Raw genomic sequence first — 26,071 nt, forward strand, 5'->3', positions numbered from 1 at the left:
AATTTCTTCCTTATATCTAGTCTAAACCTGCCCATCACAAAAAATCAGTTTTAGTCTCACATGTTAATGGACAAGAGCACGAAGAGAAGATTTGCAGAAGCACTTGAGTTAATCTCCTGGATGTTCAGTTTTACTGAATTTGTTTCTACCCCACAAAATTTGTAACAAACTGTTAAGGTTGTTAATTTTAAACTAGTTTTATCAGAGAATATTTCTCCTGGTTAGATTGTTGTTAGGTGATTTATACTTTAAATATCTTACAAAGTCTAAGCATCAACAGGCATTCACGCTTTGCACTTTTATCTCTACATGTCAGCATGAAATAGCAGTTTGACTCAGTTCTTGGCACTGCTTTTCCTGGTTAAGAGATAATGGAACCTTTGTTACTTTAGATGTGATTTCAATATGCAGCTGTGCTCTGAACTCTAAACCAGATGGGATTTTCTACTGTAATATTTATTTACTTTATGATGTTCTGATTTCACATCCAACTGGCAGTAATAGAACTGTCGAAATAGGAGGAGCCTTAGTTCTCAGCACGGTTGTCTTTTCACTTCTCTGTCCCTGTATAGAGGGACTAGAGACTCTCTAGAGGGTAGGTCTTATGAAGAGCGGCTGATGACCTCAAAGCCAGTTGCAACGGCAGGGACACCTCCCACTGGATCTGGTTGCTCCAAGCCCCATCCAGCCTGGCCTGGAACCCCTCCAGGGATGGGGCAGCCACCACTGCTCTGGGCAACCTGGGCCAGGGCCTCCCCACCCTCCCAGGAAACACCTGGGGAGGGGTTTTTTGCTTTGTTTTGTGTGGGGGTTTTGTTGGTTTTTTTTTTTTTTTTTTCAATTAGCTGCACTTGACATTGATATAAACTGATATATTGTTCCTTTCATCCCTAGGAGCCATTCTGACTCCACCGAGCAGGATTCAATATGCTGTTCCTGGGCTCCAGTATCCAGGCAGTGACTGGTGATAAAGAGAGAAGAAGCATAAAATTCACAAAACTAGAAAAATATTTTTCATTTTCTGGTCTGGGCAACTTCATCCAACATTTGACACGTTTCACTTCTATTACAAGCTCTTAGGCTGGAAACAAATAGCATAGAGTACGTCACCTTAAAAGCAAAGAAACCATTAAGCAACAGTACAAGGGCTGAAGTAATAGATTGGAGCAGTCATTATCATGGCCCAGCTGATCTTGATGGGGAGTTAAGTACCACAAGGTGAAACCGATGCTGCTGATCATGAGCAAGGCTGGTCTCTGATTTATCCTTTGATGACAGCAATGACCTAGGGGGATGAATCATGCTTTAAATCAGTTTGCCTGTCCTCCTCTCTTTCTGTGTCCTGTATTCAGTGATCTGTGGGAATCTTTCCTTCTGTTTTCCTGTAATTGAAATAGCAGCTGTATAATTGGTTAGTAATTTTCAGGTCGCAGAGTTTATAGACAGGTCATAAGAGAAGAGAGAAAGCTTGAATTCCTAGGAGAGCTGCTGGCTTCACATCAGGAAACATTCAGGACGGGCAGGTCAGTAGAAGTTACAAATAACAATCTTTTTAACTTGCTTTCTTGGTAGTTTCTCCTCCCTCCCTCCCTCATGTGCTTGCTCTACAAACATGTCAGATTTGTTTCCAAAGGCTGACGTGGGAATGTGATTCTGGAGTTTCTCTTTTCAGGCTCAGCAATTAACAGTCAGGGTGATTAAGTTCCTTCTATTATTTTTTTCTTAAAGTGTAAGCTGTGTGAAGAGATCAGAAGTGACTTACAAACCGGAAAGAAACTGGTTCTTGCTTATGGAGTATTAGCAATAGATTTATTTGAATGCTGCAATCCATGCTGCCTGAGATGTTTCTTCCCTGGGGTTACAGCTTGTTTTCTGTAGTCGCTAGTTGAGTTCTGTGTCCACCCCCACGATTTAACTGTTTCCATCTATTGTACTGGCTTGAGAAAACCCAGTCCTGAGTTTCAGCTGTATCCCCTGCAATTGATACCAGCTATGGTTAGTGCAGAGTAAAGCTCCCCCTGATGGATCCTTACGCGTGCAGAAATGAATGGCAAAGGTCTAGGTTACAAAATGAAAGTTGAAAAAGCTCTCTGTATTGTAGAATGGAGCGTGAACAGACCTACAGGTTTATAAAAATAGTAATAAAGAAACAGCTGGATGAAGAGCTCAAGCTTCTTAACATCAGGCATGAAATCAGCCAGGCTCTCTTCAATACCCTGTTGTTCCTTGGACAGGAGCATCATGAATAAGGTACTGAGTCTGGGCGTTGCCTATTGGTATCAAACATCTTTCATAGAATTGTGGAATGGTTTGGGTTGGAAGGGGCCTTAAAGGTCTAGTTCCAACTCCCTGCCAGAAGCAGGGACACCTCCCACTAGATCTGTGTGCTCAAAGCTCCATCCAGCCTGGCCTGGTTTCTTGCACCTTTGTGGCTTTCTGAGACGTGACCTGGAGACTCTGGAGAAAGCAATTTTCTATGAGGTCTTAGGAATAAAATGCCTCTTTTTAGATATTCATGCCAGCTACTTTTTATAATGTTCTGACTGAGAGAAGACATTTCAAGCACTTTGTCTTCAGGAAGGAAGCAATTAAATTATCAGCACTTTGAGAAATTAAATTATGTAAGTTATGGCAGAATAAGTTTAGCAAAATGTTATAATGTAGGAAAACAATTAAAAAGAGTTATATAAGGCTGGGTGGCTTCTTTACTGTGATAGAGTGAGCAGTTAATTGATGGTCATGTTGCTATAATGTACCAGGGCAGTTGTGACAGCAAATAAAGACATCTCTGCTCAGGATGTATGGAGATGAAGTGCAGAGAAAGAGAGAAAGAGACGTGTCTACAGAAATGGGAGCAAGCAGCAGTCTGCTACCCTCAATTCCTTTTCCCTGTATGCTGTGAGAAGAGATGTAGAGAAATTCCTTATTCTCTTCAGCTTCCAAGTCCTGATGCTGTGAGATTGCATTTAGCTGTTCTTGGGACAGTGAAGCGGGAAGCGGAGCTGCTGCAGTATTGGATGCCCCAAATGGGAGAAGCACTCTGCAAAGAATTATGGTTTTGAGGAAGAGTCTGGAAGGCTGGAAGAGAGAGAAAGCTTGAGCAGCATGAAGAATACAATGCTGAGAAAAGCTTGGAGGAGCTTAGAGTGTGGAGTGTGCATTGCTCAGGAGTCAAAAGGGAGCTGTACCTTGTTTGTAAAGAATTCAAAGAAATGCCTGCCTTGACTGCCCATTTGTGCTTTTATCAGATGTGATAATAAGATTCTCAACCTTTATTTCATGTAGGCTAAGGCAAGTATGAAGCGATAAAAGTCTAGAGTATGAGGAGAGGGCAGTCTCCAAGTCAGGACTCCTATGCAGTCAGGGTCTCTAAGCTTTGCTCTCTTCCCTTTTGTTTGCTCTACTCTTCAGTTTTTACTATTTAAATAAATAATATTCTGCCCTACAACAATCCTCTCGGTTCTGTCTTGAAAACGGTGATCTAGCTTCACTTCTTCCTGTGATTCCAGCTCATATGCAGCTTGTCAGTGGGGGCATATGTGTGTGAGCGTGGGGATGATGAGAGAAGTAAAGATGCTTACTGGAATAAGGTGCCACGTGCAACAACAAGGGGATTTTGTCAGCATCCCTTGGCCATGCAACCGAGATGAAACAAGGCAAAAGCAGCTGAGGCAGTAAGAAGGCAAAGAAGGTGCTAGGAATTGTCAAACACTTGATCAAGGGAGAAGGAACCTGGATTTCACTTGTAGATGTATGGAGCCAGAGTACCAAGGCAAGAGCCACAGCTGTTAGCAGGTACTAGCAACTTATCCCATTACAGTTGAAGTAACCACCAATAAAACCTAATCAATGAAATCCCTTTTAAGTTGGCTGGATCAGTGACCCAGAAAATAGCTCCCCTGCAGAAAAGGAAATGATAGTCTATAAAGTGAGAAGTCAATGGGAAAAATCTATTAAAGCAAATGAGCTATAAGGAGACCTTTGGTGTTAAATGAAACCTTTTGGAAAGAAGCCACAAAGCTCACGGCAGACTTTTAACCCTCCAAACGCTGTCCTGCCCGAAAAGGGCCGTTTGTCCTGCTATAGTCCAGGAGAGGGCACAGCAGCCAGACAGGCTCCCACCCTGGGTATTCGATTCCTGTCAGGTGGAACGAAATGCAGCAGAATGACAGGGCAGCCAGGGGGCTTTCAGACTCGGCTGAGACGTTCTCAACAGGGAACTGCAGAGCATCCAGCAGTGTTGGTGGTGATAACGGTGATCACTCGTCTAGGGGCAAGCTCATCTTGTAGGACTTAAGGGGCCCCAGGAAAGCTGGGGAGGGGCTCTGGATCAGGGAGTGCAGGGATAGGGTGAGGGGATGGTTTTCAGCTGAAAAAGGGGGGATTGAGATGAGATTTTAGGAAGAAATGTTTTCCCGTGAGCATGGGGAGGCCCTGGCCCAGGCTGCCCAGAGCAGCGGTGGCTGCCCCATCCCTGGAGGGGTCCAAGGCCAGGTTGGATGGGGCTGGGAGCCCCTGATCCAGTGGGAGGTGTCCCTGCCCATGGCAGGGGTGGAGCTGGGTGGGCTGTGAGGTCCCTTCCAACCCAAACCCTTCTATGATTCTATGACTTCGAAGTGATTTCTCCCCCTTCCAAACAGTCAATTCACAGCATACTTTGAGTTACCACTTAGCATTTTAGTACTAAAGAGGTCAGGCAGAAGCCTAGCAATCAGCACAACATTTTGAGCCCTAGGATGGTGCAGAAGATGAATCTGGTGGATCCAAGAGCGCATGATGATGGAAAGGGTTTTCTGACACCCACATTCAAAATAACCCACCCAACAGAAGAAGCTGAAAAAAAATTATTCCATTTCTCATAGGATTCTTCTTTTGGTCCCAAAAGCAGCTTTCCATTGTCTGGCTTTAGACAGGTCTGATTGATTGTTAAGACTAGAAGACAAAAAGCAGAGACTGCTATGCTACTGCCTCTTCTCAGGAAATTGCTGTTATGTCAGAAACTAAACAGGGACTCAGCAGACATGGGAACATCATTAAATTATAACAAAACTGGGAAAAATGTCTTGAAAGAAGTTATTAACACAGACCTCCCAAATATTAATAATTCAGATTGTGCTCTGCATTAAATACCTGCTAAACTTAATTTGGCTCAATTAACTTGTAAAATATCTTTACAAAGTGCTGGATCATCTGCCATCCCCATTCATTACATAAAAATGAAGAGAAACTCAGCGATGCAAAATAAGTATCTGGGAAATCCAGTTATTCAGAGCTAGATCTTGATCAATCAATACAGACTTTATTCTTGCACATGAATCACAGTAAAGAGGCTCAGAATGTCCACGTGGAAGCAGAATTATCAGGCAAATCCACTTCCATGTTTTCAGTTTTAACAGTATTTGAAGTAATAGGGCAAATCTGTCCCCTGGGACACTTGGCCCCTTTTGCTTTTCTCTTCAGTTGCTGTCTTTGACTTTTTTATTACATGTAAGCAGAAAAGGTGGGGTGAGGGGGAAGAAAACTTGTAAACACCAGGAGACCGGGTGAAAAACATGTGTAACCTCTGCATACCCTTTTTAAAAGCAGTAAGGAAAATTTTATAGAATTACAATTTGAGAAAACTTGTTTTCTAAGGAAGCTGCCTTGGGACTGGAAGGTCAGAGAGCTGCAGGAGCTGGGATGTCTCTTCCTGTAGTTGTGCTAAAACTCCAGATTCTGAAAGAAAGGGTCCCACTTTCAGATTTTTAGGTTGTTTTCTTTATAGACTGTTTAGTCCTGGTGTCTGGCCAAGTAGGCTGGCCAGAGAGAACCTGGTGCTTAGAGGAAGAAGTGAGTCATTCATTTACAACACAACGCGTTTTCTGAATGAAGGCCCTGATGGGGTGGAGTTCGTGCTGCATTGCCAGACAAATTGATGCATGGCATACTGAAAACCTAAATGTGTATAAATATAATATGTATTTGATATAAAATTAGTTTTTAAATTGCTATTTAAAAGCTGTTCTAAGTCAGCATAAATGTGCCTCTCAGAATTGTCCACTCTTGGTCTTGAAGGGGTAAATAGTGTCTTCTCTTCCTGACTATGGATATATTTTTCTGGAGAATCTAGGAAAATCCCCTTCCAAACCTCACTGTGAATAAAAGATGCAGGAGATGCCACTGGCCGGGATGTGTGCCCTGCCTGGAGCCGGGGAAGAGGGCAGCTCTGCATGTTTTGAGGGTGCAGGGATGGTTGAGGTTCCTGGGCAGCACATGTAGAGAAACAGCCTTGTCCCACCAGATCCAAGGCCACGTCCTGCTGGAGCCTTCCTGTAATTAAAGGGGGGCTTGATCAGAGGGTGTAGGGACAGGACGAGGGGGAACGGTTTTCAGCTGGAAGAGGGGAGATTGAGATGAGATCTTAGGAAGAAATGTTTCCCTGTGAGGGTGGGGAGGCCCTGGCCCAGGTTGCCCAGAGCAGGGGTGGCTGCCCCATCCCTGGAGGGGTTCAAGGCCAGGTTGGGTGGGGCTTGGAGAAACCAGGTGTCCCTGACTGTGGCAGGGGGGTGAAACTGTATGGGCTTTGAGGTCCTCTTCAGCACAAACCATTCTGTGATTCTATGCTTCAACCCAGCAGCTGAGAGCCAACGGTACCATGGTACTATCCGAACCTGTGGCATCTGCAGTGGTCTGAAAAGCAGTGTTATGGTATGCCTGGGTCCTGAAAAACTACACCCCATACTGCCCTCACCTCTGTGTTGGTAGCCTTCAAGGAAAGGGACATTGCTTTGTGCTGTATGGAGGAAGAAAACACTTTTAAAAGCAGGAAATAATAATAATAATAAAAAAATCCCTGCCCAGACCCCTGGATCCCAGAGGCTTTTGCAGCCTGGGGTTGTATCCTTGCTCTTCTGACCCAAATGGGGTGGGAAGATGGAATAACTGATCCATGTCTGTACAGGAAGAAACTCTCCCACCTCTGGCGCAGCACAGGGTGTACCAGTCAAGATGCTGCTTGATCTGTTGGGAGAGGCAGAAAGGAGTTCTTTGGACCATTACTCCATCCTATTTGCTCCCATTATCATCTGTAGGCACCCAGCTCTTCCTCCTCTCCTTCCAGTGAAGGAACTTTATGCCCTTTTAGTGAGGGGTTGTCCCTTTCAGCAAACCCTGAGCATCACAGCATCCTGAGCAAAGACAGCCCCCTGTGGCTCCTTCTGTTTACTCCAGCAAAGAATGAAGTGATTAATGAGGCCAGAACACATCTTTTCTCCCCAGGATCCACAAGAGAGGCACAGCTGAATAAATACCCCTTGTTATCATGGTCTGCTTGGTTGGGAATTAAACTGCAGGTAGCAAAGAGCATTGCCAAATGTAGTTATTGTCACAGTCTGTGCATACTGACAATCTCACAGGTGAGAGCAAGACAGGAAGATTGATAAGGACGAAGTTACATTCATTTTAGCGAAAGAAAAAAAACAAACCACAAAAAGAGCCCAGATAACAGCCATGCAGCCAAGAGGGGCAACCATGTCCTGGGGTGCATCCAGCATTACTCGCTGATGGAGGGAGGGGATTGTCCCGCTCTGCTCCGCACTGGTGTGGCCCCACCTCAAGCACTGGGTGCAGGTTTGGTGCCACAGGATAAAAAAGATGCAAAGCTACTGGAGAGCATCCAGAGGAGGGCATGGAGTTGGGGAAAGTTTTAGAGGGGATGTGTGTGAGGAGTGGCTGGAGTCACTTGGTCTATTCAGCCTGGAGAAGGAGCGACTGAAGAGAAACATCGTGATCTGCAGCTTCCTCACAAGAGGAAGAGGAGGTGCTGAGCTCTGCTCTCTGGTGACCAATGACAGGACCTGAGAGAATGGTAGGAAGATGCCAGGGGAGGGTTAGGTTGGACATTAGGAACAGATTCTTCCCCCAGGGGGTGGTGGAGCACTGGAACTGCTCTCTGGGAAGCAGTCACAGCCCCAAGGCTGACTGTACTCCAGCAGCATCTGGCCAATGCCCTCAGACCCACGGGGTGAATGTTGGGGTTGTTCAGTGCAGGGACAGGAGTTGGGCACGATAAGCCTTGTGGGTCCCTTCCAGCTCAGGATGTTCTATGATAACAGTACAAGACCTTCAGGATGACCCTTTATTCCCACTGTTTGGAAAGTCTGCGAGTGCTGGAAGGAGCAGAAAAGTGCTGAGATGTTTACTCTTTATTAGTGCCCTTGCTCTCCACAGGTCGTTTCATAAAATTTTGTCCTAAGCCAACAAAAAGTTGTATATTAGAAAACTAAATTAAAACAATGAAAAAGGAACAAAATTAAGTGTGCAGTGCTAAGGTCTCGGTAATGAGCCACTCTCAGGCGACGGCTGCTTCCTTTCCAGCCTTTTAGAAAAGCAGTACCTAGAAGGCTGAGTCCTAAAGCCTGCAGACTCAATATACCAGACATTTCCAGACTTTCACAGAATGCATTAAGGTTAAAACTTGCACTGATGGAATCTTAAGCAGCAGAGAGAATAACGTGAACAGCACCCCTGGCTGTTTACACTCTGTCTTGCTCGTACCCTTCTCCTGTGACATGATCAGGCACCGCAATTTGTAGTTGCTCTAGTGGTAATGCTGTGTATTTCCTGAAAGAAGACAGTTTTCAGGATTGAGTGTTATATTCAGCTCCTTGCTGGGCTGTCCAAGCTCACTGGAATACCTCTTGGCAGTGGAGGGCAAAGGGGTATGCCCAGAGTTTGTGTTCAGTCACTGGTTTTACTGGGCTCATGAATGGCTGCCCCTCATGTAAATAAGAACAGGGAACAGTGGCAGCAAGAAGGGAGAAGCAGGAGAGAAAAAAAACAAACAAAAACCACCAGTGTATTTCTCTAAAAGAAAATTAGTATTTAATTAATTTATTTTCATGTTGTATTTGACTTCTGAAGTGTGTTAAAGTGCTTCAGACTTGAAAACAGAGTTAGCTCTTTCGTAATCCTTTTCTAGAGCTCACAGAGAAAAACAAATATGTTGATTTAAGAAATAGAGCAAAAGGCACAGGGAACCTGCTGAAGGCTCCAGCTGTTCAGGGTTGCAGCTTGCACTGCACAGCCTGCTGGCTTGGGATCAAGCTCAAGGGTTTTGAATGATGGAAAAACACTTGGCACTGGTTTTTCGTGAGCCTAAGGAGCTAACGGGAGCTGGCTGAGTGAACACAGAGACACTGTAACTGGGACAAATCCCAGCTTCCTCTGAAATTTCCAAACTTTTTTTTTTTTTCTTCCTTCCCCCTGTCAGATTCCAAACAGATGAACTTTTCTTGGCACAGACCCATTCCTGGCAACATCTCTCCTCTGAATCACAATAAATCAGGACTTGAATGCTGACTGATTGATAGTGCAGGAAGAGAAGGTGCCTGGATTTGCAGATCAAATAGTCCCATCTGCCCACTGCTCTGCCTTCTCCCTCAGGTCTCACCTGCGCTATTTCTCATTTTCTGGAAAATCTCAATTTTAACTTGATTCTAAAAGTTGCTGGGCCCAATTGATACTGTTGTTTGTGTGATAGTGTCAGGAGCGAGTGCATTCGTTGGATCATAAATCATCTCAACCTGACCCCAATTAACTACAGACCCTGGATTTCATTTCTCTCAGTTCTTACCAGCCATAACAAATTAGGTCATTCTCTGTCAGTGAGACACTGGAGCAGACTCTGCTGGGGAAGTCACTGGGGACTCCATGATCCAGATATGTTGCAGGAAGAGCAAAGGAGATGCAAAGTGTCGTATCTCCCTGTTGCTTTCTAAATAGGAGCCATGGGATACTTGGCAGCATAGTGTCCTTATGAAAATCCTCAACAGAAAAAAAATATATTTTTAAGTTTTACTTAAATTTTGGCCACATAGGGAATGCGGTGATCTTTGATGCCTATGGCTACTTCTCTTTCATAAAATGTAGTTCATAGAATCATTAAGGTTGGAAAAGACCTCCAGAATCATTCACCAAGCTCCTTTATTACTACATTATTGATTATGGCATAGACATTATAAAGCATGGAGAAAAGGAAGTCTTTGCAGAATGGGCCTTGGCAAACTGGAACCAGGATAGAAATATGGAGCTTACATTTTGGATTAATAATTTGTTTATGGGCAAATCCTAAAACCAGAAAAATTTCAAGTTGAGCATGATTCAATAGTTATGTTTGCTGACCTAATTCTTAGCATGCAGAAGTGCTGTGTGCTGCTGCTTCCTCACCTGCCACACAGGCATTTGGAAGTTTGCAGTTTGAATGTGTAACTTGCTCTGCCAACACCAGTCACTTGAATTTCCCTTCGCCCCTGCTGTGGTGGCAACAACCAGACCTAACTGGGAATATTTAATGTGTGTAACAGAAGATGTAAGTGACCACAGGCAGGAAATCCTCAGACACAAGAGCAGGGTCTGGACTGTGCAGAAACGTGCACTCAAACTCTCATTCCAGCACCTGGCAAACAATCGGGGCAGGCACCAAGTCCACCTTCTCCCTGTTGTGCCTGAATGTCTTCTTGAAGAGTCCCAGATGTTCTAAGGGACACGCTCATGGCCTACGTTCTGCAGTTCTGCACATAAAAGCCCGGTGGATACCCCAGAGCAAGAGAAAAGCGCTCGCGATCCTGCCAGGAGCGTGCAACGGAGGTGAAGGCATCTCAAGCACTGCAGCACGTAGGCTCATGACCAGACTTTAAATCCTAAGGCTTAATCTGTGTATAAAGCACACAGGTATGTTTTAAGCTGTATGCATCATATTCTCACTTGTAATCATATCTCCACTGACTTCTGCAATGGCTGGGTTTCAAGTTATATAAAACAGAAGCAAATGTCATGAAAGCAAGTCAGAGCTGCCAACGGCATTCAGTCTGGTTGAACATCCCTCTCCAGAAGCAGCTGTAGGACATTAAATATGGCCTTGAGTGAGTGATATGCCAATCTGGCAAGTCCTGGCATGGGTTATTTACTATTTAACAAATGCACTCTTGACACTAGAAGCCAGGTTTTTCCTTTTTTTTTTCCAATAAAAACTACCTGCCTTTAACCCCGTCATATACCAATGCCTACTTCTCAATAGAGTAATGCAGTTTTTATTTGTGAAACCTCATACCGTTAAATGCAATGAGCTCATCCTTTTTCTTGGCATCATCTCATCTTGATTCTGGCAGAGACACAATGAAATTACAGCAGAGAGGAGACTGTAAAAAGAGAGCTCATTTTTCTCCTAAAAATAATGTGAGTCAAGTTGGCCCTAGCAACTGCAAAGGAAAGGGAAAATTCGAGCCACGCTTCATATTGGAAGTTATACACAGATTCCAAATCCAACATTATTACCCTTGTGTTTTCCAAATGGTGAGTTCCGTTCTTCACATACGTGAAAGCTAGCAAAGCAACCACAGCTAGACTAGAACAGTGTAGTACAGTTGGAATGGACCTGGAAAAATCATCTGGATATTAGGAAAAATTAGGATTTCCTGGGGAAGTGGTGGAGTCACCATCCCTGGAGGGGTTCAAAAAACATGTGGCAGTGGCACTTTGGGACATGGTTTAGTAGGTACAGGGGTGTTGTAATGATGGTTGAATTGGATCAGCTTAGAAGTCTCTTCCAACCTCAGTGATTCTATGATTCTGGTTTTCACCATCCAGGGGCTGGTCTCCAAAGGACAATTTTTTTGACTGCCCTCAGAATATTTGACCTCTATTTGTGGGTTCACCCTCAGCTCTAGAAAATTTCAGGCGTAACTTCACCTCCAGCTGCTCCCTCAACTTGTCACTCACTGAGAAATCCTCACAATGCCAAAAGAAAAGAAATACGGAAGAAATTATGTAGAAGCAGTAATGAAAAGACTCTGATCTCTCAAAGATGAGTAGTTATTGCTTATAACAACAACAGGGTAAGAATGAGGGAGGAAATTCTTCCCCTCTACTCCACTCTCTTGAGACTCCACCTGGAGCCTTGAGTTCGGCTCTGGAGTCCTGGGCACAGGAGGGACATGGAGCTGTTGGAGTGAGTCCAGAGGAGGCCACGGAGATGATCCAAGGGCTGGAGCACCTCTTGTGTGAGGGTAGGCTGGGAGAGTTGAGGTTGTTCAGCCTGGAGAAGGCTGTGGGGAGACCTTAGAGCAGCTTCCAGTACCGAAAGGGGCTCTGGATCAGGGAGTGCAGTACCTGTGGGATTCTGGGTGACAGATTATCATGGGGCATGAGCGTGGGGTGTCAGAATCTTTCAACAACTTAAAAATTAGCGGCTGTAAGGAAGCTTAAGTGTCAATTCACACAGCTCTTTCCTGCTCTGAAGCCATGGATCTTTGGTATGATTGAGAGATGTCTGAAAAAATGTTTTATTCTTTAAAAAGGAAAGAGAGAATCATGACTCAAACCTCAGTAGTATGAAGTCACCATCCTCTCTGTTACTCACTCCCATTATCTCTCTGCAATCTGTTCCCAAAGGAGCTTCCAGACAACCGCCTGCTTATCCTTGTATAAAAGTTATTTAAAAAAAAAATTACAGTATAGGGAGAAATGGAAAAGTCTGGTGCTGTATGAAAATCCTTCCTTCATGTAGAAATTAAAACAATGTGGCATTGTGCAGGGGGAAGGAAGGGAAACAAAGCCTAGGGCTCTGCAGACACCTGCCTGTACCCCATAGTGCAGTGGAAACTGCCCCATCGTAATTCACAAATACAGCCTGAAAGGCGATAGCCTGAGGCTGAGATTATTTTACAGCCGCACCAGGCAAGTTTCAGTCAGACAGAAGCCCTTCTACTGTAATCACTGGAAGAAAATGGATTTCCTGTCTATCTGCCTAGAAGTGCTGCACGGATCCAGTGTTCAGAGTCTGGTCACAGACGCAGACATATAATATTTCTTGAAGGGGCTGTGCGCTTTCCTCAAGGGAAGGGAATTACCCAAAATATTAGATAGTGGCTGATGAAACTTAATATGAACTGTGCTAGAGGTGCGGGAAGAAAGTGGGGTAATTGAAAAATTGTGTCTGTTTTTTAAGCTGTGCTGATCTGTTGTGTGTGCTTGTCTCCATGTGGAGGAAATTCTCCTGGAAGTAGGATTTATAAACTTTGCCATGTAGAATATGACCCAGTCAAAAATCTCTGGCTGTGAAATGCTTCCTAAAAGGGCTCTCGTGTTTTCCAGACAGCGCGAACTGAAGGAAACTCTTCATTCATCACACCACACCCCCCTAACCAGGAGGACTGCACATGCGGGGGCTTTAAGGCCTCTCGTCATGGTTGGAGGAGAAATGTGTACTTTGAATAGCTATGAGGCACCCCACATGCCACCAGCGTGCTTTGGGTGTCACCGTGCTTCCTGCAGCTCCCAGCTGGGATGCCTGCCAAGCAGGGAGCCACAGGGCAGCTCTGTGCCCCCAGACCCCTTTCTTTTGTGAACAGGAAGAAATGACTCATTTCCCAGTGCCTAGGGTGGGAAAGATTATGGAAAGATGGGAATGTAGGAATTCTTGGTTAGGAGAGGAGGAAGTCTGGTTTGGGTGACAGTGCCCTAAATGAGGACTTCAGGTGTGTTAGATGCATACAAATTCTCAAACTTCCCATAGACCAGTGTGTTAAGTAAGACAAATGTGATGCTCCATGAGACTCAGCAGCTCCAGAGATCTTTAAGAGGCACTAGGACTTTCAATGATTTGTATCCAGACTAGTTGTTTTTTTAAGTATGTAAAATGCTGAGAAACCTCTAATTTCTCTTCCCCGTATTTCCAGCCTGATGTATTTTCAGCTGGACACTTCTCCAGCTTCCACAGAAACATGGTTTCTCTGCCATCTGGTGTGCATTAACCTTTACATCCCTTAACAAAACATGAGGCTTTGTGAGCCACGTGATAAGGCACGTCCAGTGAAAAGAGAAAAATGGCAGAATACGGGTTTTCCCACATTATATTGACAGGGATTGTTGTTTCTACAGCAGAGCTCCATCGTAGCAAGGATTAATGTTTGGTCTCACTGCCTTAGACCCAGGAAGATGTGGTTGTACTCGGTCTTAGGAGGTGGAAAAGGAGGGTTGCTTTTGTGATGGGTAAGAAGGAAACACCAGGCAGGGGAGTTGCAGGACAGTGGTCTCTCAGGGCACAAATGGGCATACGTGTGTCAGCGTACAGACTGACCCATGGGCCAAAGGTTTTCCCTTTGCAGACAATGCTCATTAGCTGTAACGTAGCTGTTGTCAGAATTGTTGCTTTGTTTGTTTATTAGTGTAAGATAACTGCTTTACTTGGTTAAGTCTAGAAAAGATCTCTCTTACTCCTGGACATGGAAAAAGCAGGGTCACGATGGCGTATGGATAGAGGCTGCCAGTGCAAAGATGAACAATGAATAATCAGAGGCCAGGCTGCTGGCGAGTTCACACCGGCAGCTGCTTGAATTTTGTGTAACTTGGCTTGAAAGGATCTGAAACAGGGTGCTGCAGTGTTGTTTTTCTAGAAATTGGAGGTCACAAGAAAGAGTTGAATTGCCAACTTAATTGTTTTTGTCTGAAGAATTCAAAGTGATCTTTAATAAAAAGGATTTTTGTGTGTGTGTGTGAAATAAGGATTTTGGGTTGTTCTTCAGGTTGGATTCATCTTGATTCCAGAAGTCATCACATATCAAATGGGGTTTTTTGTGTGCATGCACTCTTTCTAGATATGTGTATCTATGTATCAATACCTATTGTGCTTTTACTGTGCATCTTTGCATTTTACTTCTTTTGGACAAATTGCTTCTCCAGATTATTAAATATAGAAAACGAAGCATCTATTTTTTTTTCACACATTTCCTTCATAGTTGGCATTCTTTTCATGATATTCGTTTTGTTACTATGATCTACCATCTCCTAGTATGGTATGGAGTTCTTGGGAACAGGACAAAGCAGTGTGTTGGAAGAGGTGCAAGATGCATTTGCTCATTTTCAGAACTCACAAGCTAGTTGTGCAGGTCACATACCCAGCGATACTCACTGAAGTTGCTTATCTTCATTTATAACGTCTAAAAGAGAGAGCCTCGTAAAGTTTGTGTGCCTGCCACCCAGATGTGAACAGCTGGCTCAGTGAGGATGGTCTGATTTCTCTCATTTCCTCTGAAAGATAAACTACCTGAGGATTTATTAGACACTTTGTGGGTCAAACTAGAGACCAAGCAGTAAGGTGTAACCTGATAGGAAAAGTGAGAGTTGCACCCAGACCACTAGTCTTGACTGTTTTCTGGATGCCCTCTTGGAGTTTTCTAAAATGTCCTTTGGAAAATCTCTGTTAGCTTCTTTTTCAAGAAGGACACCTGTCTCAGCCTTCTGGAAAATAGTGCTTGATATAAATTCTTGAGACTGGCTTAGAATTTGGGCACCTACAAGAAAGCTGTTGGTATCACAGCTTTTCCAAGTTACAACCAGCCAATTCAAACAGTTTTATCCTTGGGATCATAGAATCACGGAACAGTTTGGATTGGAAGGGACCTGACAGAGAAGGGCTCCTTCTCAGAGAGATGGAGATTTACAGCAGCAGGATTTATTCTTTCCAGGGCCTGTAGTGACAGGACAAGGGGTAACAGTTTTAAATTAAAAGAAGGTAGATTTAGAAAATAGGATGAAATTCTTCACAATGAGGGCAGGGAGGCCCTGGCCCGGGTTGCCCAGAGCAGGGGAGGCTGCCCCATCCCTGGAGAGGTTCAAGGCCAGGCTGGATGGGGCTTGGAGCAACTGGTGTCTCTGCTCATGGCAGGGGCTGGAACTGGATGAGCTTTGAGGTTCCTTCCAACACAAACTATTCCAAGATTCTATGAAACTGACGCCTAACAACAGGAGCCACAGGATGCAGAAACTATGTAAAATATATGAGGTCCTGTGCTATGTTGGCCTCTGGCTAGGTAGATAAAATGTCCATAAAAACCTATGACTCTACTCTCTTCCTGTATTTTGTAGAGGCAGGACAGTTATAAAGGGCTACAGCCCATATTTTTGTGTTTATAGCTATCCCCGTTCCCTGTGGGGAATTTGCACTGGCTGTGTATGGGAGGGAAGCCTTCCTCCTCTGCCTGCGTGTGCTTCCTGTGGAAGTCTCACCAGACCTTCCCGATGTCGTGTGGCTGATGGTGTGCTCGGAATATTTATTGAGAATCAGGCATAGGAAGCATTGCCAAACATCCCCAGGCAGCTCACTTCCCTTCAGTGCAGAAAGAATAAAGCCTGGTGTGTATTTCTGTGAAGAATAATTGCAGGTCAGAGATTTTGCTCCCAGACGATAGACTTTGCCTGAAAGATTCTTGGCACCGGAAGTTCAGGGGTCAAATGCTTTGATGTCAGGAGTGCAATGGTCCTTCACAAAATGCTTAAGTCTTAGAATAAGCAGATGGTTTCATGTGGAAACTGCCTAAGCATAAAACTATCTCGCAGGTGACTCACATCTTGTTTCTCAAAAGCCAGAGCAAAGACTGTTTAGAAGCTGTAATTATGAGTATGGACTGAGATCCCATTGACTAACTTTTAAATTAATTAGGATGCGATATGCTACTGTTGACATCTTCCTTGAAAGGGAAGATTTAATAGCTTCCTTTCTTGGTGAGGAGCTGATTTTGGTTTATGTTGTTAGCCAAGAATCCAAAAGTTTTTATCACAAACTAAGCTGTTCCTGCAACCCGCAGACTTCCTAACTGTGGTGGGGAGGAGGCAGTGAGGGGGTATGAGGTGTGGAAGAGCTTACAAGGAAACAAGTCACAAATTACTCCTGTCCCACAGTGTTTCGTGTTCCTGGAGATGAGTGTTTTGTTTTTCTGGAATCTTAAACATAGGAAGGAGATGGAGCTGTTGGAACCAGTCCAGAGGAGGCTGCAAGGATGATCCGAGGGCTGGAGCAGCTCCTATACCAGGACAAGCTGAGACAGTTGGGCTTGTTCATCCTGGAGAAGAGAAGTCTCCAAGGAGACCTTAGAGTGACCTTCCAATACCTGAAAGGGGCTACAGGAAAGCTGGGGAGGGACTGTTTACAAAGGCTTGTGGTGATAGGACAAGGGGGAATGGGTATAAACTGGAGAGGGACAAATTTAGGCTTGGTATAAGGAAGAATTTCTTCATGATGAGAGTGGTGAGACGCTGGCCCAGGTTGCCCAGGGAGTTGTGGCTGCCCCATCCCTGGAGGGGTTCAAGGCCAGGTTGGATGGGGCTTGGAGCAGCCTGATCCAGTGGGAGGTGTCCCTTCCTGTCACAGGGGGGTTGGAACTGGGTGATCTTTAAGGTCCCTTCCAACCCAAATTATTCTATGAGGGTAGAATGACTGAGTTAGCCAACAGAGTTCTTAACAAAACAGCTTCAGTGTTTGCCAAGAGCTAAACTGGGGAGTTTAGTTAGAAGCTTCATCAAAAGGCACCGAGGTTTAAGCAGAGCCATAGGCATTTTCTGCTCTAAGAGTTATAGGAAATCGTAGCTGCTTCTCATCTGTGCATAGGCAAAATTTTTAGGTAACTACTTGGGGCTGGAACTGGATGGGCTTTGAGGTCCTTTCCAACCCAAAACATTCTATGATATACTAGAAGTTCTGACTGTCAAGGGGACTAATTTCCAGAGGACTTGTTCTTAAGACTTGTGGTGGTGACCTGGCAGTTTTATTCTTTATTGGAAGCCTTCTTGTATGTGTTATGTATATGAGAAGTATGGGCATTTGGCTGTGGCTTTAAAGTTTGATGGCAAAGTTTCTTGTCGTCCTCAGCCCCTGTCAGAGGCAAAGGTGATCAAAGACACGGTATGTTTGCATGCATTAAAAAGCCCAGAGGCCATTCATTTGTGTGAAACACGGATTAGTTGCAAACACTAAAAAAAAAAAAAATTCACAAAAAAATAACCTGTGATGGAAAATTTGTGAAAAGGGCTGAGTTGGCTACTTAACCGTAAATGTCATAAATCCAGATATTGGTTTAGAAGACAGTAATGTGTGTAAATCCACACAATACCTAGATTAATAGTTGTTTTTATATGTAGTTTTAAATATACACATGTACATGTTTATTCAGATGAAAATTTTGTCTCCAATGAAAAGTGAAACAAGACTTTGTAGACAGTAAACCAGATTAAATCACTCACTGTTTTCTGCTTCTCCTGACAATCCTGATTTCACAAAGCAAACTGGGTTTCCTGAGGGATTCCATAAACCCAAACAAAATGCAGCACTAGAGTAGTTTCCTTCAGTTAAATAGAGTTAAATATTGAAAACAAGATAGCAATGGCTGTTGCCTTGAGGGCTTAATCTCTGCTGTACCGGCTGTGATATTTGGTTATGATTGCGTTGAACAAATATTTGCAATTGAGATATAGCAATTTAAGTTCAGAATTTACAGTAAACTTGGAAGAAATCTTCCTCTGCAAACATCAACAAGGCACTTGCCCTCTTGGGTCATTGGTGTGAAAGCCAGCTCTTCTGAAACTGGTAAGCAGTTTCAGTTTATATAGCTTTGATCCCAGTTTTCTGTTTATTCTTACTGCGTGGCCAAACAAGTGATCAATTCATACTGCAAGAAAAAATACAAGAGCTGTCTAATTATTTATTTCTCTAAAGTAAGACACAAGGGAAATGTGCCTTGACCAAATGCAGAATGATGTGACTAGGGAAAGCCTGGGTGAGAATACAGTTGCGTCACACAGAGTATTTGCTGACTGGCAGCCTGTATTTTCACACATTTGTCAGCCTAGGCAACGTCACTCCTGTTAGATAGTCAGTGTTCACTAGCTTTGATTCTGAAGACAATCCAGTGAGTTAAATCCATTGACAAAAATTAAAATCATGCCCTCCTTTGACTTTGATTCTGTGTTCTCTAATTGTTTCTGTAACCTAAAGCATCATCCACCTTCTAAAGACTCGGGGGGTAACAGGTTTTGCAGGCAGGATCATCTCATGGTGTAGCTGACCCAGAGCAATGTTACATCCACTTTCTGCTCAATTCTTCTCTCCGTGCTCCTCTCCCATTGCTGTAGGGGCTACTCAGAGCTGGGGGAGGTAGCAGAGTCCATGTCTTCTGTGTCATGTTCATGTGGGGACACTGGTTGCCCACCTTTAACACGTTTCCACTTCATCCTTCTGTTTTGAAACCACACTTTGACCTGGGCGATAAAAAGAAAATAATAACTTATTGCCTCAATCAGAGCCATATAAGTAGACCTGCACAAATACATTTGTCTTGACAGACAAATGTTTTATGGAATCCTCTGGACTCTGTATTTTGTCTTTATTTACAGCCTCAAAACTCTACTTGGCCTAGGAAGAATGCATATGCCAAATATTTGGCATTCTAATAATTCCCTGGTAATCATAGTCTAAGGTGATATCCATATTCCATCTGTAAGACTTGACATATTAGTGTCATAGAATCAAGGTTGGAAAAGACCTCTAAGATCAAGTCCAACCATCAACACAACACCACTGTGTTTATTAAACCATGTCCTGAAATGCCACATGTATATATTTTTTGAATACCTGCTTGAATGGAGACTCCACCACTTCCCTGAGCAGACCCTTTCAGTGCTTCACCACTCTTTCAGTAAAGAAATTTTTCCCAATATCCATTTTGAATCTCCTCTGATGCAACTTGAAGACATTTGCTCTTGTCTTATTGCTTGTTACTTGGAATATACCACAGCGTGGTGGTAAATAGCAGCTCAGTAGACATCAGTTATTCCCAAATGTGTCATTAGTTTAGGTGAACTTAACTACACACATTAACTATTCACAGAAATTTGTAACAAATGTCTTTTAAAAGAATGTGGAGGCTTTGTATTCAAATACCTCTGTGCCATTGCAAAAGTACACCCTCGAGTAACATATCTGGGTTTTAGCTTTAGGGAGAAGTCGTGGTGGAGGAGGAAGAAGCTGGTGAGGCAGGTATTCAGAAAGTACCTGTCTCTCGGTGAGGTCCAGGTTCACAGCTATCTCGTATCTCCTGAGCCTTGTCAAGTAGTTATGGTGGGCAAATTCAGCTTCCAGCTCCCGCAGCTGCTCCTTTGTGAAAGCTGTCCTTTCCTTCCGGGACTTGCTGCTTGCTTCTGCCTTGTTGCTGGAGTTGTGGGTTTCTAAGAGGCAAGCAGACGGGTTGTGTAATTTGTGGTTCTGTTGCTCTGTGTGAAAAACAACCCCCAAGAAATTCTCTCCGTGCTTTTGCCCATAGCTATACAATCCCCTTCATTCTCGTCTCTTACTGAGCAAGCACACCATTCCACGTTTCCCAAAGACTAACAAATGTGACTGTGAGAGAGTGGTGGGGAAGTGGGATTTGAAGTGTGGATCCCCTCCTAGGAACTTCGCCACCATCTTCTGGGAATGTTAGTTGCAAGGACTTCTACCTTGGGACTCTGTTCCCCTTGCAGATGTGGAAGGATCAAGCAGGTCTCCAATGTCAATAACACTCCAGGAGCTAAAGCCACCTCCATCAAATTAACCTGGGCTAAAAATAGCTCATGCAACCTGAATATACGTGTGAGCTCACCACTTAGCCCTGTGTGGAGAACATCCTTTCTATGGGGCAGTTCCACCAGTCTTCATCTCCCAAAACCAACGTGAAGAATTTTAAATAGCTAAATAGTTCTGGGAATAGAGCAGGATGTGTAGCTTGGATCCTGTCATCCAGGCTGTGTGCCACATGTTATTGTAAAGAGACACATGGGGATTCATGGCTGAAGGTTTTTTGATATTCCAAATGTGGAAATTGGGCCTCGTTGCTTCAGAGTTTTGACAACAGAATGTGGAAAATTGGAAATACTAAGTGAAAGGATAAATCCACTCAAAGATTTCCCTCCAGTACTGCCAGCTTGAAAAGTAAAAGCTGCTCAGAAGTCAGAGGAAGATCAATGTCTCTACCACAAAGCATACATGCTTCCAGGATCCCAACCAGTGTCATTGTGTGGTTGAGCTGAACGGCTGCCTTACCCCAGGACTGCGGTACAATCTGTGCAGAAACTCAGATGATGCATGTTTCTATGCTATCAAGTTTCCAAAACAAAACCTGTGTCAGGCACTAATACATCCATGTGTGTGTGAAGAGACAACCCATTCCCTGCAAGACAATGGGCCAAATTCAGCATTTGGAGCCGGTCGACAGAAATCTGCTTTACTGTGCCAGCATAACGGAGTCAGAATCTGTCCATGACCAGAGTGGGACTCACTCTCCCTTACTGGATTGAACTGGTCTGCTGGCAATAGACAGTAAACAATGCTTTGGAGGAAGGCGTAAGGACTCTGCCCTATGCAGATACAGGATTTTGGCACTGAAGAGGGTACATGCGCTGCTCAGAAGCATTTGGGTCCATAGCAGTTGTATGTGGAGGATCCTACCTGCTTAGTAAATGTTTGTGGTGATCTACAGCTGAGATCAATCATAGAATCATGGAAAGTTTGGTGTTAGAAGGGATCTTAAAGATCATTCAGTTCCAAGCCCCCTGCCATAGGCAGGGACACCTCTCACTAGATGTGGTTGCTCCAAGCCCCATCCAACCTGGCCTTGAACGCCTCCAGGGATGGGGCAGCCACCCCTGCTCTGGGCAACCTGGGCCAGGGCCTCCCCACCCTCACAGCAAAACATTTCTTCCTCAGATCTCATCTCAATCTCCCCTCTTTCAGCTGAAAACCATTCTCCCTCATCCTGTCACTGCACTCCCTGATCAAGAGCCCCTTTCAGTCCTGGAAGCTGCTGTAAGGTCTCCTCAGAGACTTCTCCAGGCTGAGCAAGCCCAACTCTCTCAGCCTGTCCTCGTACGGGAGGTGCTTCAGCCCTCGGATCATCTTTGTGGTTTCCTCTGGATTTGCTCCAACAGGTGCACCTGGTGTTTGTTATTCTCCAAACTACTGTTCACGTCTGCAATTTTTCCCTCAATAGAAGAAAGTAAAATAAAAATACAAAGCATCTGCACAATGTTACATTTTTCCCCACACTAAAGACTTTGAGGGAATATTTAGTCTAAGTGGTTAAATCAAGTAGGAAGACGGTGATAGATTTCGCTCTTATGGAGCATAAAATTCTGAAAGCTATCAGGAACGTTGGCCAAGTGACCTCATAAATAGTGAATTCATCTGGCAGCTGATGATAAAGTATCCAGTAGTTACTTGGAATAATGCTCAATGGAGGGTCCATGTGAAGGGCTATGACGTGTGATGTTCTGCACCGTGACCACTTTAACCTGATGAGGGACTTGCCTGTGCCTTGCTTTTCGGTCCTTCTCAGGTTATCTGCTGCTGCCTACTCTTACCCACTTCTTTTTATACAACCATGACTGGAAATGGGAATCACAGGTTTAGAAAATCCTCTTTACAGTTAGTGGCCAGACTGGTAAAGGCTGGCAGGCGGGAATTCAGATCAAAGTTTTCCAGAATGATTCAGTCAAGGATACTATATGTCTAATGTTACGAAGAGAGTCATCACACACTGTTACCCCATTCTCATTTCTACTGCAACCTCATCAACTTTCTAGATTGTTTCATTCACATAAGCTTCCAGAATTCTCTTCTGTATTACATTACTGTTGTTGGAGATCTTTGAGCAACCTGATCAGGTGGAAGGTGTCCCTGCCCACAGCAGAGGGGTTGGAACTGGATGGGCTTTAAGGATCCTTCCAACCCAGCCTATTCTATGGGATTTTAAGTGCATAAAAATGCAAGTACAATTTAGGATAGGTCAGATAAGCTTTATTGAAATATTAATTGAAAATTTTAATGACTGTGGCTTGTGGATGGGCAGCAGAGGCAGCTGTGAAAGCTGGCACTGGGTTAACTTCTATCTCAGGTCATTTGATGAGTCTGTGAAGTCAAGACTGAACACAGCACCTGGGTAACTAAAGTCTGTGGAGGAAGGATGCGTGAATGCTTATCCACAAGAACTTCTAGCAGATGCTGCTGTGGTTACTGCCATCAGAAAGCCTTTAAACATGTTCTTTAAACATTCTTAATATAACCATGCTTCAAAGAAAATGTTAAGGATTGTCAGGATTTTGTATTATTTTTGCACAATTTTTGCTTATTTGTCTGAGAAATACGCTTATACTCGACTTTTTCTCAGAACACTCTGTGAAGAGCCCTGTTTCAAGATCTTCACATCTTGCAGTATCAAGGGTCTTCACAAGAACCAAAGGGGTTTTGCATGCACTAGTACAAATAACAGTGATATTTGGATCTATTTTGCAGTTTAGGTAATATTGTGGTGGATAAGTCACCAACTAAAAGAAAATAGTTTGGTTTTGTAGGTTTTGTCTTCAAGTGCTTTCAATATATTTTTCTTCACTAGCCCAATCTCTGCAAAGAAGTCTCTAGGGATCTAGATTTTTCTAAAGGAGACAGGGGAAGTCCTCAAGAAGAGAGAAAAGGTTTCTGTTCTGCTTACAATAAAAAAGAGTATGAGATATGTCCGGCTACGTTTCTGGAAAAGTGAAGGAAATTACAATGAAATCACCCACAGACTTTCCCTTCATTTCTTTTATTTTGTCTGGCAGCAGGGCGAAGGAAAAGCTTGTAGGAGGGGTATCAAATAGTTCTGTCTGCTGGCTTGTAAGCAAAGAAAGGTGTGAAGTGAAGAGCCGTAGAAGCATCTTTGGGATGCTGCTGTTCTGCGTTGACTTGAGTAACAACTTTTACAGACAGCAACAGGTAGGAAACACCAGACCTTTGGGTGTTGCCATTGCTTCCAACTCCCCTGTGAGGAAAAGTGTATGGGACAGCAGGAAGTATGAAAACAAAATGTCCAGGGTGCTGGTGGTAGAGGATAGAAAGAGTGTTTGTCTTCTACTTAAACAAGAGAGATGTACTCTGGTGTCAGTCTCTTTGAGGACGGGGATATCCCTCTCATCTGAGTATACTGAAAACTACTGTTTACCTATCATTAACAAATGTTTAAAATATATTGTTAGTTTTTAATTTTTTTTTTAACTTCTTTGGGTTTTGGGGAAGTTTTTGCCCTAAACATGGTTTTTTCAATAGTTGAATTTAAAATCTCCAGAGCTGGGTTTCTAAGGATAACAAAGGGGTTTCAACTAGATTCTGGGCATAAAGAAGTTTGGAATATTAGTTATTGTATGCATTCCCTGACAGCCTTTTCCTATTGGAAGTGAACAGAGATTTAGTCTAATTGTGGGACAAAGGAAGCATGAATACAAGGTTGTTGTTTAAATCGGAAAATGGGGAAACGACAGTAGGATTAGGGGTGGCTGGTTTGTACCCAACCTGCAAAGTCTATAAATAAATACATATTTTTATTGCTGTGTCTTCTACCTGTTAAATGGAGAGACTAGATAATACTCCTCATTTCATAGCAGTACTGTGGGAAAAAGCACACAGTAGCTTGTAAATGAATATTATTGCAAATAAATGCATGTAAGCATCTTAATTGTTCACAGCTTCCTTTGGAGAAAACAATTTTATGCATATTTCACATATGTGGATTTGAGACAGCAGCAAATCAGAGGTTGTTTAACCATGAAATTATTGAATATAGCACTGTAGAGTGTGCTTTGCTATGGGCAACACAATGAAAACTGTCTAAATCTTCAGTGTTTTTGGACATTGGACTGTGAGTTAAACACATGGAGTATCTAGCGAGGGCAAATAGAATTTATATCTAAAAGGAGGCTTTGCATCTTGTGCTCCTTATGAGAAACTGAGATGTCCAAATCTTAGAATAACATTCCCAACTAGCACAGGTAGCTCAAGATGAGGGATCTGTGCTCTTTGCTACACTCCTACACTAGGACAAATAGCAGGTATGCGATACGTAACTCCCCATCCTAAGACTTTCAGCTCAGTGCATACAGGATTCCTGTTTAGTTACAGCAAATGTGAAGTGTGCTGGTGAGTAAAATGCCTAGTTCAGTAAACAAGATGTGAGGAGTAAAATAGAAACACCAGAGGTCATCAAAGAATAAGCCATTTAGTTTTAGCGTTGTTATTCTCTAAGTTTCCCCAGCCAGGAATTACAAAATGTTTTCCTCGTCAGCTTTATTTCTTAATTTCTAATCTTACAGGTGCTTTCATTCTATAGCTTGAATTATCCCACAACCCTGAATTCATATCACATACCTGAGTTTTCCTTTTTCCTTCTGGATGACTTTTTCTCAGTCTCATTTGTTGTATTTGCTGGTGCCTCATCATCTTCATTCATACCCACTGCCACGCTCACTGGACTTGGGCTGTTGCCTTCTGACTCCCCAGAACCCAAGGCCAGTCCGGGATTTAGTTGCCTTCTGGCCTCAGTTGCTGCAAAATGCCAGTCAGAGTGTTGGAAAGACGGGTGCTGCTCCACAAACGCCTGCTCCTCGCGTGGGAAACTGTGGGGAGCAGCTGCCAGGCAGGAGGTTGAGAAATCAGAGTAAGCAGAGAAATCTGATTTTTGATGGAAGGAGAATGGTGCTGGTGGGTAGTGGTTCAGCCCTGATGCTGTGGTGACATCCCCATGGGTGCTCCGCAGGCACCCCCAGAGCGGAGCAGGAGGTTGGGGACCGCGCATGCAGCTGCTGGTGGTGGGATCCATTTGCTTCCAGTCCTGTCCACAATCCAGTGTCCGTGACTGGTTAGAGCTCAGACTCTGCAATCAGAAGAGAAGCAGAGCAGGGGGAGACCTTCCAAACTATACGGAACAGATTTCCTCCCTAAACAACCATTTGTTTGTGGGTTTGATGCTGTTGCAGATTTGTTTCTTTGGGAACTCTTCTAAACATCTTCATTGTCCAGACTGGAAACCAGCTACCAGATTGCAGTACCAGTAATGCGGTGACTGCCCTGAGTTGCTTCACAAGGCCTGAAGCTTGCTGCCTTGTGAAGTGCTGGACATGAGAGAAACTCTTTTTAAATACCCTGCTGGGGGAAGAGTGACAACTTTGCGAAGTGAAACGTGAGAGAGGGGAAGGAGGGGTTAACGTGCACACACTCAGCCCCTCCAACCAAAGCAAAGCAGGCAACTATTAATCATCCGAAACCTTATACGCGCATCTAATGGGATTTGCAGATGGAGCCTTTTAAAGAAACAATGTCTGTATTTTTTTAAAAAGCAAAAGAGCAGCACACACAAAAAAGGCTTTAATGTTACCCTGTAACACTATGAAGTTACTTTTATTATGCTGTTAACAAAATTCC

The 26,071-nt window shown here is 43.7% G+C and overlaps 1 protein-coding gene across 1 annotated transcript; it reads right to left on the minus strand.

Annotated features, from left to right (window-relative positions):
• Positions 1–17,953: 17,953 nt before the first annotated feature.
• MEOX1 (mesenchyme homeobox 1) lies at positions 17,954–25,821 on the minus strand. Its single transcript, XM_069876817.1, has 3 exons — positions 25,019–25,821; positions 19,862–20,034; positions 17,954–19,068 (listed from the first exon to the last, which is right to left on the minus strand). The coding sequence occupies exons 1-3, from the start codon at positions 25,467–25,469 to the stop codon at positions 18,946–18,948; spliced, it is 747 nt and encodes a 248-aa protein (XP_069732918.1). The 5' UTR covers positions 25,470–25,821; the 3' UTR covers positions 17,954–18,945.
• Between the last annotated feature and the right edge of the window lie 250 nt (positions 25,822–26,071).

The sequence above is a fragment of the Phaenicophaeus curvirostris genome, chromosome 26 (genome assembly GCF_032191515.1).
Source record: "Phaenicophaeus curvirostris isolate KB17595 chromosome 26, BPBGC_Pcur_1.0, whole genome shotgun sequence".
Classification (NCBI taxonomy): domain Eukaryota; kingdom Metazoa; phylum Chordata; class Aves; order Cuculiformes; family Cuculidae; genus Phaenicophaeus; species Phaenicophaeus curvirostris.